This window comes from Bos indicus x Bos taurus, chromosome 5, assembly GCF_003369695.1.
Source record: "Bos indicus x Bos taurus breed Angus x Brahman F1 hybrid chromosome 5, Bos_hybrid_MaternalHap_v2.0, whole genome shotgun sequence".
NCBI classification, from domain to species: domain Eukaryota; kingdom Metazoa; phylum Chordata; class Mammalia; order Artiodactyla; family Bovidae; genus Bos; species Bos indicus x Bos taurus.
Window position 1 is genome coordinate 77,994,910 of NC_040080.1, and position 15,252 is coordinate 78,010,161.

The window sequence follows — 15,252 nt, forward strand, 5'->3', positions numbered from 1 at the left end:
ATATGACGCTTGAAATGCCCAGTCATTCAGTTGTGTCCAACTCTTTGTAACTCCATGGACTGTAACCCACCAGGCTTCTCTGTACATGGGATTATCCTGGCAAGTATACTGGAGTGGGTTGCTATGTCCTCCTCTAACTGATGCTTATTTACATCCGTTGCTTATTTACAGATGCTTATTTACTGATGCTTATTTACAGATGCTTATTTACTGATGCTTAATTACATTTTACAACATGCTCTCACATTTCAAACATTATACAATTTCTATGAAAAATATTATATTATTTTTGGAAAAAAGAAAAAAGTTGAAGAAGTTAAAATATATCAATCATGTACACTGCTTTGGTACTTTCTTTATTCTTGTTACACTATGATAAAATAATACAATATTGTCCATTCTAATCAAACATACTACTTTCCTACATATTCCTACTTTTGCATAGTTAGAGTAAATATATTCTGTTGTTATATTCAGAGTAAAATAGAACACTTAAACCATAATACTTTCATTTGTTTTAGATAACCAAGAGGAAAATTAAAATTACATAGTTCAGGCATTATTTACTCTCCATAAAGTTTTAGAAATTCAGGTTTTGTACCATTAAATTATAAACTATTTCAGGCATGGGCTTTACTGGTGGTCCAATGGTTAAGAATCCACCTGCCAATGCAGAGAAATTGAATTTGACTCCTGATCCGAGAAGATCCCACATGCCATGGAGCAACTGTGCCTGTGCACAAAAATTACTGAGCCTATGCTCTAGGGCCTGCATGCCCACAACTCCCAAGTTCACATGCCTAGAGCTCTACAGGAAGAGAAGCCACTGCAATAAGAAGACCACACACCACAACAAGGAGTAGTCCCCACTCACCACAGCTAGCGAAAACCCTCACGTAGCAAAAAAGACCCAGGACAACCAAAAGTAAATAAGAAAGATGGTTGATTCTGCCAATTTACAAAGAAGATTTAAAAAAATTAACTATTTTTATGCAAAATTTGACTCTATATTGGAAAGCTCAGACCCTTGAGCATGTCAAGTTAAACCCCTATCCAGGCCTTGGTATTCTCTTTTATAACAATGGGATAACTCTGCCTCATAAATTTATTGGGTTGGTTAAATCTATTTACATATATTAATGATTCTACTACAAACTGTAAACAATAACAGTAGTATTACTATCACACACCACATCTTTTTGTCTGGTACTTACAGAACTTACATACTAACCCTCAAACTACATGAGTTTCTATAATTATTGTAGCTTAAAAATAACTGGAAGATATTAGTAACAAACATATTAATCCATCCAATCATTCTTCTCTTCTATATTTCCATCAGTGAGTGTGTTGAAGTTTTGTTTTCTTTAATTCCCTGAATCTTGTACAGTCAAGTTAAACAATATTACTGATTTATGACAAAATACTAGAGATGTATATTAAGTTCTATCAATGCCCTAACTTCCTTCCTATCTTTAAGACTTCCTTGTCCATGCTAAGGATACCTAGGTAAGCCTGTCAAACATGGTACAAGTATCTGGTGCTTCCTAAACCTAATATATTCTCATTTGAGTCATTAATTTGTGAAAGTAACTCTTGAAATGATATTTAGCAAAACAGGCATAATATTTAAATGACTAACCAACACTGAATTCAGTGAAATTTATTTTCTTACTGGAAACTCTTTAAAATACATTAGCTTCCTTCATCTCAAGTTCAGTAGAGATGAGCCTTTAGCTGATCACCATCTGTGTTCAGGTAAATCATTCTTTACCTACTTCTTTCCAGAATGACCTGCCCAGCTCTTAAATTTTGCTCTCTAGTCTACTGACTTGCATTTGATTGCTATCATCCTTTTGAGACCAACATTTTCCTTCTTTTCATTCTACTCATACAATTCTATAATAGCCACAATTATGAATGTCAAATGACATGAACTTAAGAAACCAATAAAAGGAGGGCAAAATGAGACACTGTGGAAAAAATGAGTGAGTAGAGTCCCCTGGCAGCAGCTGCTCATGATGATGACAGGGTTCTGATGACAGACAGTAACCAAAAGAAAACAGAATGATGGTTCTGAAAATCAGAGCAAATATCTAGACAAAGAGTTTAAAGAACCAACAAAGCACATATGATCTTTAAGATGGTCTCAAAGGTTAGAAGCAGTCTTGGCCATATCATTTCATTTTAAAATATTACTGAGTAGTATATATTCTGAAAAGGCAAGAAAACAGCAAAATGTTTCTGCAAAAAATACTTACTGCAGGATTACATGTAATAGTGAAAATAGAACCAGCCAAAATGTTCATCAGTAAATGTCTGGGTAAGTAAACTGCATTTCTTTGAATAATGAAAATTATGCAATCATTAAAATTAATGAAAGAATATCTATATATTTAGCGGCATAGAAAGATGTCTAAATAATACAAGTAACTAGAAAGTATTTGAGATATTCAAAATATTGAGATTCCATATGCAGGGATATATTTAAAGAAAAGGGATCTGCAAATGCATTTACAGTTTTGGTTGTTTGTGCATATGTGTATGTTTTGGTGCTGGGGTTACAGGGAACTTTCACTTTATAAGTGCCTGTATTTAAAGTTTATAATAAGAATGTATTTCTCTTAAATGCAAGAAAACAATACAGATAATTGAGAAAGAAAATAAGAGAGAAAGGAAAATAAAGAATGAGAATAAAGAATCAGGAAATACTGACTAACATAATAAAGTTAGATCTGAATGTAACTGCTAAAAATTAAGGGAGTACCATTCTGAGAAAGAAGGAAATTTCTTAAAAATGATTCCTATGGAGGCCTTGAACAACGGAAGAATGAAACCACGTTCTGTATGATTTTTAAATAGTAACACTGTATGCAATCACCGTGATAAACATGGTCAGGGAATCATTACATTCCACTTTTAAGTTTTTTCTCAAGAACCTCATTTTTATTATTTGGAAAAGTGTTTCAAGGAAATAAATGAGGCCTAATAAATTTTGTTTGATAAAATAATAAATACTTAGAACTCCTATAGATCATGAGGAAAGGGAGTGGTTTAAGATTCTCCTTTTTTAAACAGAAACACTACAGGTTATTTTATTGTACACATTTTAGAAGAAAATGAGAAAGACTACTAAAAGCAAAGAACTTTTGTTTTTCATTGGGAGGAAAATTATAGCATTTTCAAATAAGACACTGATAGCTTTTGTTATCAAAAATATCTATAAGCTGTTACAGCATGTATACTGTATTGTTTTCAGCTACTTAAGACATTTTTCTTTTTAAATACTTGTGATGTTCATAAAGTCTCTGGTTATTTTTATATATAAAGCACATACTGTAATACACGTTATAGTTTTCCCTTTCAATAGATTTCCTTCAACAATCACTATAGTTCACCTCTGGGGAACAAAAGTGTAATAACTCAGTTATAGACTGACTCCAGATTCTCTGTGGACAGGGAGTTGAATTTAAAGATAATAGTTTAATATGCCTGATTCAGTATCAAAATAATAAGAATATTAAAAATTTTAGCTTTGGCAGCCTAAGCTTAGAAATATGAGTCCATGAACAAATAAAAGGAGCCATAATTAGGTAAAGATCCATGTAATATGGGGCTTCCCAGGTGGCTCAGTTGTAAAGAATTCACTTGTCAATGCAGGAGATGTAGGAGATGTGAGTTCAATCCCTAGGTTGGGAAGATCCCCTGGAGGAGGAAATGTCAACCTGTTCCAGTATTATTGACTGGGAAATCTGATGGAGACAGGAGCCTGGCAGGCTACAGTCCATGGGGTTGTAAATAGTCAAGACATGACTGAGTATGCACACACAAATATACACACACACACACCATGTACCATACAAAGAAACAACTGAGAGAAATCTAAAGATCTGAGAAAGTGAGCCATGGAAATATATGAGGATCCCTCTGGAGTATATGCAGAATTTGTAAGACACCTATTCCACAGGAGAATTTGAAAGAATGCCCATATATTCCACCCAGCATTTCAACAAGGTAAAGTAATTACTTTATATATTTTTAATAAATAGCAAATAATGTATAATATGCAAAGCAGTGCTGGGGACAGTGCTCAGGCCACACTCTAAGCAGATTTAATCTGATTTCCTGCTAATATCTATTTAGTACAACTGTAGCACCCAGCATCATGTTATGAATGTAGTCTTTAAAAATCTTTTTTTCCCCAAATACAAGTTTTCCTGGAACTTACAAATCAAAACGAAGATTCTCTCTTTCTTCAAAAAAGTAGTCCAGAATAAATTTTCTTACAAAATCAGGATTTAAAGTATTATCAATTACTTCAGTCCTTCCAAACTGTTGAGAAAAAAAAGAGAGGTTAAAATCGAGCTTTGCATGGTTAGTTATTGCAGTATAGAACTTAATATATTTCCTTGAAAACACAATGAATATTCAAATGCTGGATAAAGCCCTTCAGAAAAGGTTTTAAAGATCAAATCATCCCTCTTCAACACTCAGGGAATTCAGAAAATGAGCCCTGAGTTCATACAAATTTATTAGAAAAGCAGCTTCTGAAAATTCACATAACAACTGTATACTTCCTCCACTTTTCTCCCCACTTGAAAGCCAAATCCTTTTCCATTCGAAAGAAGTTATTTCTACCTTTAGTTTATCACAAATATTCTTCTTAACCTAGTGCATAACTAAGCCAACCAATGCATATTCTTACAACTGGAGGGCACCGTGTTCATATTCAGTTCATAATCAAGTAGTCCTCTACATAGAATAGTTTCTTAGGATGTTCTTGGAAGAACTTTCTTATAATATATTACACACTTCAGTCATTTTTTTGGTTTGTTTCCTTGTCTTTTAATTCTTAAAGTATCTAGAGAGTCACAATGAGACCTATGATTCTTGCATGTTTTTAAGCTACTGTATTATTTTTGCTTAAAAAATTTTTTTTCCATCTTAGGGGAAATGGAAACCAGTAAACAAAACTCCATATCTAGTACTCTTTCCTTGCAATGTGAAGGAAGGTCATCTGCATTGCTTTCAAAGATGATCAAAAATTCAAATCTCATATCTCTTTTTTTGTATTTGGCTTTCCTTCTTCCCTTTCTACTGACATGGAACTCTAAAGAGGGAATCTTAATCTTTAGTTCTGAACAATATTGTCAGTTCACTTCAGTTCAGTTAAGTGGCTCAGTCATGTCTGTAATTTTGCGACCCCATGGACTGCAGCACACCAGACTTCCCTGTCCATCACCAATTCCTGAAGCTTGCTCAAACTCATATCCATCCAGTGATGCCATCCAACCATCTCATCCTCTGTCATCCCCTTCTTCTGCCTTCAATCTTTTCCAGCATCAGGGTCTTTCCCAATGAGTCATTTATTTGCATCTTGAGAACCCCATGAAAATATTAATCATGCTGTCTTATCAGAGAACTAACTTACTAAAGTTCAAAGAAAAACTTTTTATTAGGAATAATAAAACAACTAGAATCTGCCTGCGAATGCAAAAGATGCAGGTTCAGTGCCTGGGCCGGAAATCCCAGGGAGAAGACTGAATCCCAGGTTCAATCCCCTGGAGAAGAAAATGGCAACCCACTCCAGTAGAATACTGTCTGGGAAATCCCGTGGACAGAAGACCCTGGTAGGCTACAGTCATAGGATCAAAAAAGAGTCCAGCACAACTTAGTGACTAAACAACAAGAAAATTATCAATCCATCATAAAGTAAAGGTCATGAGTTTATCACATAAACTGTGATAATAAAACTATGATAGAAAAATTGATGATGAAGATTCATTATGGCTATTGCTAACTATCCAAAAAAGAACTAGGTTGCAGAAGCTTATGCATTGGGCAATGTTTTATATCTTGGACCAAAATCATAAAGGCAATCATAAACCAGGTAACTAATTCATTTCAAAAATATTAAACATTTATCTGAACAATAATAGTAATTACAGTCACCATTTATTGAGTACTCTACTTTGTTCTTCCCTGGTGGCTCAGACGGTAATCTCCCTGCCAATGTGAAAGATGTAAGAGACATGGGTTCGATCCCTGGCTTGGGAAGATCCCCTGGATACTGGAATGGCAACTGTATTGCTGATGCTACTGACAGTGCCAATTGTCTTGATATTCACACTGTCTGTACTGTTTGCTGAACCCATGGCAGGCAAAGCACGAAGTAAAAGGCTGGGAGAAGACTCGAGGAGAGGTAGGAACTGCAGACACATTTATCCTTTCCTGGTTGACACAGCAGACAAAGCAGCAGCCACAGCATAACCTAACACAACACAAACCTCTCTCCTGGCTGGCACAGAGGCCATAACAGTATTCACTGCTGGCTGATGCAGCAGCTGTAGCAGTAGACGCACTATGCTCTCTCTTCTCCTGGCTGACTCAATTGACACAGCTGTGATGCAGCAGTAATACCCGCTGCTTTTTAGGTGGAACTCATATATCGGTGTGCACATATTACAGCACAAAGTAGCCTGTGACCAAACAAATACCTCATGTTGCACATGAGCAGTGCTACAAATGACCTCAGCTGTTACACAGTATTTACAAAACCTGAGGTGAGTGAGCCTGAACAGCCATCTTGGCTAATTTGCTCTCTCCCCACAGCAACCCCTTGCAGTTTTCTTGCCTGGAATTCCCATTGACAGACTATGGTCCCTGGGGTCACAAAGAGTCAGACACACTTGAGAGACTAACACTTTCACTTTCACTTACTTTGTTTTAAGCACTTGTCACACATTATTTTAAATCTTTATCATAACTCCACAAGGTAGGTATTAGTATTCTTGTTTAAAGATGAGAAAATTGATATATAGTGTCCCAACCTAACCCACTTTGGTTACAAAATTTACTTTCATTCTTTCTAGGGCTCTTCTCTATTTTAACACAGAATATATTAGGTCCTGGGAAGATTAAAAAATAAACCTATCCTTGGTCTTTAATTTTAAAGAAATGGGAATAAGGACATGTACCAAATAATCCAGGAGAACTCACACACCCAACAAAAGCAGTGCAGAGGTCAAGAAGTAAAAATCTGAATCAGAGAGAATCAGGGCCTTCCCAGCCTTTGTCCTGCCAGGAGGCAAGATGGTTCTCAGACCAAAGCAAACTGTATCAAATGAGCAAATGTATAACACTCTCAAAGAGAAACTCAGCCAGTACCCATATTCCTCAGCACTCCAATTCTTCGTGTGGATTTTAACACAAACTCTCACTCAGAAGGAAGAAGATAGTGTGGAATTCTCACGGTAAGGTTGACTGAGTTGCATGTAAGGCAGCAATTTGGGCCTCAGTTCAGTCGCTCAGTTGTGTCTGACTCTTTCCGACCCATGGACCACAGCACACCAGGCTACTCTGTCCATCACCAACTCCCAGAGCTTGCTCAAACTCATGTCCATCGAGATGGTAATGCCATCCAACCATCTCTTCCTCTGTCATCCCCTTCTCTCGCCTTCAATCTTTCCCAGTATCAGGGTCTTTTCCAATGAGACAGTTCTTCACATCAGGTGGCCAAAGTATTGGAGCTTCAATTTCAGCATCAGTCCTTCCAATGAATATCCAGGACTGGTTTCCTTTAGGATTGACTGGATTCATCTGCTTGCAGTCCAAGGGACTCTTGTATCTTCTTCAACACCACAGTTCAAAAGCATTAATTCTTCAGTGCTCAGCTTTCTTTACAGTCCAACTCTCACATCCATACATGACTACTGGAAAAACCATAGCTTGGACTAGATAGACTTTTGTTGCCAAAGTCAAGTCTCTGCTTCTGCTTTTTAATATCCTGTCTAAGTTGGTCGTAGCTTTTCTTCCACAGAGCAATCATCTTTTAATTTCATGGCTGCAGTCACCTTCTGCAGTGACTTTGGAGCCCAAGAAAATAAAGTCTGTCACTGTTTCCATTGTTTCCCCATCTATTTGCCATGAAGTGATGGGACAGATGCCATGATCTTAGGTTTTTGAATGTTGAGTTTTAAGCCAACTTTTTGACTCTCCTCTTTCACTTTCACAAAGAGGCTCTTCAGTTTCTCTTCGCTTTCTGATATAAGGGTAGTATCATCTACATATCTGAGATTATTGATATTTCTCCCAGCAATCTTGATTCCAGCTACTGCTTCATCCAGCCCAGCATTTCACATGGTGAAAGTTATATAAATTAAACTTATATAAGTTTATGCATATAAGTTACATAAATAGGGTGACAATATACAGCCTTGACGTACTCCTTTCTGAATTTGGAACCAGTCTGTTGCTCAATGTCTGGTTCTAACTGTTGCTTCTTGACCTGCATACAGATCTCTCAGGAGGCAGGTAAGGTGGTCTGGTATGACCATCCCTTGAAGAATTTTCCACAGTTTGTTGTGATCCACACAGTCAAAGGCTTTGGCATAGTCCATAAAGCAGAAGTAGATATTTTTCTGGGGCTCTCTCGCTTTTTTCAATGATCCAACAGATGTTGGCAATTTGATCTCTGGTTCCTGTGCCTTTTCTAAATTCAGCTTGAATATCTTCTGGAAGAAGGGCCTCTGAGCCATTAAAACAAGTTTGTCTTAATGGACAATGGCTTTTCAGCAATATGGGTGGCTGAGTATATTCTGCTATCTCAACAGAAAATTAACATGAAGCCATTAAAATTTTAGCTAAGCATCTATTAAATATGAACATCTAATATGCCTCCTGACACATAGCCCTGAAATTGCTTTTAACAACGTCACCTTCATATTGCTAAATTAAGTGGTCACATTTCAGCTTTCATTATATCAGACTACTCTGCAGCATTGAACAGAATTGCCCATTTCCTCCTTTTTGAAGCAGCCTCTTCTGATTCTTTGACACCACATTTTCCCATTTTTCTCTTCTTCTTAGATTCTGAGATATGCAATCTCTCGTCAGTACAATTCCAGGCCTTCTTCATCTGTCTATCTTCACTCTTCTATTAGATTACTTACTCTGTTCTTTGGCTTTAAATCCCATCTACATGATGATAAATTCCAAATGTATATCATCAACTCAGATTTTCCTCCCAGTAAAGATGGACGGGTCATAGCAGGGACCTCTGACAAAATGTGATCCATTGGAGGAGGGAATGGCAAACCACTCCAGTATACTAACCATGAGAAGCCCATGAACTGTATAAAAAGGCTAAAAGATATGACACTAAAAGATGAGTCCCTGAGGTTGGAAGGTGTCCAATATGCTGCTGGGAAAGAGCAGAGAACAACAACTAATAATTCCAGAAAGAATGGAGTGGCAAGGCCAAAGCAGAAATGACCCTCAGCTTTGGATGTGCTTAGTGATGAGAGTAAAATCCAATGCTGAAAAGAAGAGTTTTCCATAGGAACTTGGAATGTTAGGATCATGAATCAAGGTAAATTGGATGTGGTTAAGCAGGAGATGGCAAGAGTAAATAAACATCGACATATTAGGAATCAGTGAACTAAAATAGATGGGAATAGATGAATTTAATTCAGATGACTATTATATCTACTACTGTGGGAAAGAATCCCTTAGAAGAAATGGAGTAGCCCTCATAATCAACAAAAGAGTCTGAAATGCAGTACTTGCGTGCAACCCTAAAAATGACAGAATGATCTCAATTCGTTTCCAGAGCAACCCATTCAACATCACAGTAATACAACTCTATGCTCCAACCATGGATGTAGAACAAGCTGAAGTTGATAACTTCTATGAAGACCTAGAAGATCTCCTAGAACTAATAGCAAAAAAAAAAAAAAAAAAAACAAACAAAAAAAAAACATGTCCTATTCATCATAGGGGATTGGAAGGCAAAAGTAGGAAGTCCAGAGATTCCTGGAGTAACAGGCAAGTTTGGCCTCAAAGTACAAAATGAAGCAGGGGAAAAGCTAACAGGATTCTGCCATGAAAACACACTGGTCATAGCAAATATCCTTTTTCAACAATACAAGAGATGACTTTACACATGGATTTCACCAAATGGTCATACCGAAATCAGATTGATTACATTCTTTGTAGACAAAGATGGAGAAGCTGTATACAGTCAGCAGAAACAAGACCTGGAGCTGACTGTGGGTCAGATCATCATCACAGCAAAAATCAGGCTTAAACTAAAGAAAGCAGGGAAAACCACTAGGCCAGTCAGATATGACAAATAAAATCCCCCATAAATATACAGTGGATATGACGAATATAATCAAGGGATTGGATCTAGTAAACAGAGTGCCTGAAGAACTGACAGAGGTCCATCATATTGTAGAGGAGGCAGTGAACAACACCATCCCAAAGAAAAAGAAATGCAAGAAAACAAAGTGGTTGTCTGACAAAGAAGGCAAACTAGTTGTCTTTACAAAGAGCAGAGGAAAGAAGAGAAGCAAAAAGCAAGGGAGAAAGGGAAAGGTACACTCACTAAATGCAGAGTTCCACAGAATAGCAAAGAGAGACAATGCCTTCTTCAATGAACTATGCAAAGAAACAGAGAAAAACTAAAGAAAGGGTAAGACTAGTAATATCTTCAAGCAAATTGGAAAAATCAAAGGAATATTTCATGCAAAGATGGGCACAATAAAGGACAAAAACAGTAAAGACCTAATAGAAGCAGAAGATATCAAGAAGAGATGGAAAGGATACACAGAAAAACTGTACAAAAAGGATCTTAATGACCCGGATAACCACAATGGTGATCTCTCACTCAGAGCGAGACATTCTGGAGTGTGAAGTCAAGTGGGTGTGAGGAAGTACTGCTGCCAATAAAGTTAGTGGAGGTGATGGAACTCCAGCTGAGTTATTTAAAATCGTAAAAGACGATGCTGTTAAAGCACTGCACTCAATATGTTAGCAAATTTGGAAAACCCAGCAGTGGCCACAGGAATGGAAAGTTCAATCTTCATCCCAATTCCCAAGACGGGCAGTACTAAAGAATGTCCAAACCACTGGACAAAGCTGTTTATTGTCACTCTGTTTAGATAACTTATATGCAGAGCACATCATGCAAAAATGCCAGGTTGGATGAAGCAGAAGCTGGAATCAAGATTGCAGGAGAAATATTAACAACCTCAGACATGCAGATGATACCACTCTCATGGCAAAAAGCAAAGGAACTAAAGAGCCTTGATGCTGGGAAGGATTGAAGGCAGAAAGAGAAGAGGGTGACAGAGGATGAGATGGTTGGATGGAATCACAGATTCAAGGAACATGAACTTGGGCAAACTCCAGGAGGTGGTGAGCGACAGGGAAGCCTGGCATGCTGCAGTCTGTGGGGTCACAACATGACATGGTGGCTGAACAACAACAACAAAGACTCATGCATACAACTATCTTGTTGACTTATACATGTGGTTTTCTTATGGGGTCCTCACAATTAACATTTAAACTGAAATATTTATTTTATACCACAGCTACAATCCCAGTTCTTTCGGACATAGGGTGGTGTCATCAGCACGTCTTAGGTTATTGGTATTTTTCCCAGAATTCTTGATTCCAGCTTGTGCTTCATCCAACCCGGCATTTTGCATGATGTGCTCTGCATATAAGTTAAATAAGCAGGGTGACAATATACAGCCTTGACATACTCCTTTCCCAATTTGGAACCAGTCCATTGTTCTATGTCCTGTTCTAATTTTCGCTTCTTGACCTGCATACAGATTTCTCAGGAGGCAGGTAAGGTAGTCTGGTATTCCCATCTCTTTAAGAATTTTCCAATGCAATCCCAAAGAAAGGCAATGACAAAGAATGTTTGGCATTCCAATCCCAACGAAAGGCAATGTCAAAAGAATGCTCAAACTACTGCACAATTGCACCCACCTCACACACTAGCACAGTAATGCTTAAAATTCTTCAAGCCAGGCTTCAGCAGTTCATGAACCACGAACTTCCAGATGTTCAATCTGGATTTTAAAAAGGCAGAGGAACCAGAGATCAAAATGCCAATATCTGTTGCATTATCAAAAAAGCAAGAGTGTTCCAAGAAAACATCTATTTCTGCTTTATTGGGTACGCCAAAGACTTTGACTGTGTGGATCACAGCAAACTGTGGAAAATTATGACACCACCCTTATGGCAGAAAGTGAAGAAGAACTAAAGAGCATCTTGATGAAAGTGAAAAAATTGGCTTAAAACTCAACATTCAAAAAACTAAGATAATGGCATCTGGTCCCATCACTTCATGGCAATTAGATGGGGAAATAGTGGAAACAGTAACTTTATTTTTGGGGCTCCATAATCACTGCAAATGGTGACTGCAATCATGAAATTAAAAGATGCTCACTCATTGGAAAAAAAGTTATGACCAACCTAGACAGCATATTAAGAAGCAAAGATATTACTTTACCAACAAAGGTCCATCTAGTCAAGGCAATGGTTTTTCCAGTAGTCATGTATGGATGGGATAGTTGAACTATAAAGAAAGCTGAGTGCCAAAGAGTTGATGAATTTGAACTGTTATGTTGGAAAAGACTCTTGAGAGTCCCTTGGACTGCAAGGAGATCCAACCAGTCCATCCTAAAGGAAATCAGTCCTGAATATTCATTGGAAGAACTGATTCTAAGGCTGAAACTCCAATACTTTGGCCACCTGATGCAAAGAACTGACTCATTGGAAAAGACCTTGATACTGGGAGAGATTGCAGATGGGAGGGGAAGGGGATGACAGAGGATGAGATGGTTGGATGGCATTACTGACTCGACGGACATGAGTTTGAGCAAGCTCCAGGAGTTGATGATGGACAGAGAAGCTGGAGTGTTTCAGTCTATAGGGTCACAAAGAGTCGGACATGACTGAGTGACTGAAATGAACTGAAGAATTTTCCAGTTTGCTGTGACTGCACAGTCTAAGGCTTTCATGTAGTCAATAAAACAGAAATAGATGTGTGGGTTTTTTTTTTCCTCCAGAATTCTCTTGCTTTTACTATGATCTAACGTATGTTGGCAATTTATCTCTAGTTTCTCTGCCTTTTCTAAATCCAGCTTGAACATCTCAGTTCACATACTGTTGAAGCCAGCTTAGAGAATTTTGAGCATATTTTGATAGTGTGTGAGATGAGTGCAATTCTGCAGTAGTTTGAACATTCTTTGGCATTGCCTTTCTTTGGGATTGGAATGAAAACTGCCCTTTTACAGTCCTGTGGCCACTGCAGAGTTTTCCACATTTGCTGGCATATTGAATGGAGCACTCTCAGAGGATATTTTGTCAGATTAGAAATAGTTCAGCAGGAATATCATCACCTTCACTAGCTTTGTTCATAGTGATGCCTCCTCAGTCCCACTTGACCTCGCATTCCAGGATGTCTGGCTCTAATTGAGTGATCACCCCATCGTGGTTATCTGGGTCATTATGATCTTTTTTTGTAGAGTTCTGTGTATTCTTGCCACCTCTTCTTAATATCTTCTGCTTCTGTTAGGTCCATAACATTTCTATCCTTTATTGTGCCTGTCTTTCCATGAAATATTCCCTTGGTATCTCTAATTTTCTTGAAGAGATCGCTAGTCTTTCCCATTCTGTTGTTTTCCTCTATTTCTCTGCATTGTTCACTTAGCAAGGCTTTCTTTACTTTCCTTTCTATTCTTCAGAATTCCTCATCAGATGCATATATCTTTCCTTTTCTCCCTTGCCTTTCACTTCTCTTCTTTTCTCAGCTATTTATAAGGCCTCCTCTGACAACCATTTTGCATTTTTTCTTCTTGGGGATGATTTTGATCACCACCTTCTGTACAATGTCATGAACTTCTGTCCATAGTTCTTCAGACAATCTATCAGATCTAATCCCTTGCATCTGTTTGTCACTTTCACTGTATAATTGTAAGGGATTTGATTTAGGTCATACCTGAATGCCTAGCAGTTTTCCCTATTTTCTTCAATTTAGGTCTGAATTTGGCAATAAGGAGTTCATGATCTGAATCACAATCAGATCCTGGTCTTGTTTTTGCTGAATGTATACAGCGTCTCCATTTTTGGCTGCAAAGAATATAAGCAATCTGATTTTATATGACCATCCAGTGATGTCCATGTGTAGAGTCTTCTCTTGTGTTTTTGAAGACAGTGTTTGCTATGACTAGTGTGTTCTCTTGGCTGTTAGCCTTTGCCCTGCTTCATTCTGTACTTTAAGGCCAAATTTGCCTGTTACTCCAGGTATCTTTTGACTTCCTACTTTTGTATTCCAGTCTCTGATGATGAAAAGAACATTTTTTTTTTTTTATGTTAGATCTAGAAGATATTATAGATCATCATGGAACCATTTGACTTCAGCTTCTTTGGCATTAGTGGTTGGGGCATAGACTTGGATTACTGTGGTATTGAACAGTTTGCCTTGGAAACAAACAGAGATCATTCTGTCATTTTTGAGACTGTACCCAAGTACTGGATTTTGAACTCTTTTGTTTACTATGAGTGCTACTCCTTTTCTTCTAAGTGATTCTTACAGCAGTAGTGGATGTAATGGTCATCCTAATTAAATTCACCCAATCCAGTCCATTTTAATTCACTGATTCCTAAAATGTCAATGTTCACTCTTGCCATTTCCTGTCTGACCACTTCCAATTTACCCTGATTCATGAACCTAACATTCCGTTTTCCCATGCAATATTGTTCTTTAACACATCGGACTTTACTTCCATCTCCAATCCATCTTCCAAACATCTCCAAACATCCACAACTGGGCATTGTTTTCACTTTGGTTCTGTCTCTTCATTCTTTCTGGAGTTATTTCTCCACTCTTTCCCAGTGTATATTGGGCACCTACCAACCTGGGGTGTCAGAGTGAAATCTTTCTGCCTTTTCACACTGCTCATGGGGTTCTCAAGGGAAGAACACTGGTTTGCCATTCCCTTCTCGAGTGGACCACAGTTTGTCAGAATTGTCCAGCATGATCCATCTGTGTTGGGTGGCCCTACATGGCATAGCTCACAGTTTCATTTGAATTAGACATGGCTGTGATCCATGCAATCAGTTTGGTTAGTTTCCCGTGATTATGGTTTTCATTTTCTCTGCCCTCTAAGGAATAAGGATAAGAGGTTTGTGGAAGCTTCCTCATAAAAAGTGCAAACTGGCATAATAAGAAATTTACAGATAAATTATGACAATTCATCTCACAGAAAAAAATGCTAATTTTTACCCAGAGGGTGGAATTAACTATCAACCAAGTGATTAATCTTCTTGACTTAAATAAAATTTGTGTTGTTGTTGTTGTTTTGTCTAGTTGCTAAATCGTGTCTGATTCTTTACAACCCCCATGGACTGCAGCATACCAGGCTTCCCTGTCCTTCACTATCTCCTGAAGTT

General features: G+C 37.7%; 1 protein-coding gene across 3 annotated transcripts in view; it reads right to left on the bottom strand.

Annotated features, from left to right (window-relative positions):
- Positions 1-15,252, bottom strand: part of CPNE8 (copine 8) — a 277,445-nt gene that overhangs the window by 191,291 nt on the left and 70,902 nt on the right. For all 3 annotated transcript variants that reach the window (XM_027542564.1, XM_027542562.1, XM_027542563.1), the window contains one exon: positions 4,229-4,332. Coding sequence is in view for 2 of the 3 variants with exons in the window: in XM_027542562.1 (XP_027398363.1) it covers positions 4,229-4,332 (104 nt within the window). In the remaining variant the exon portion in view is untranslated. The remainder of the gene's footprint in view (positions 1-4,228; positions 4,333-15,252) is intronic.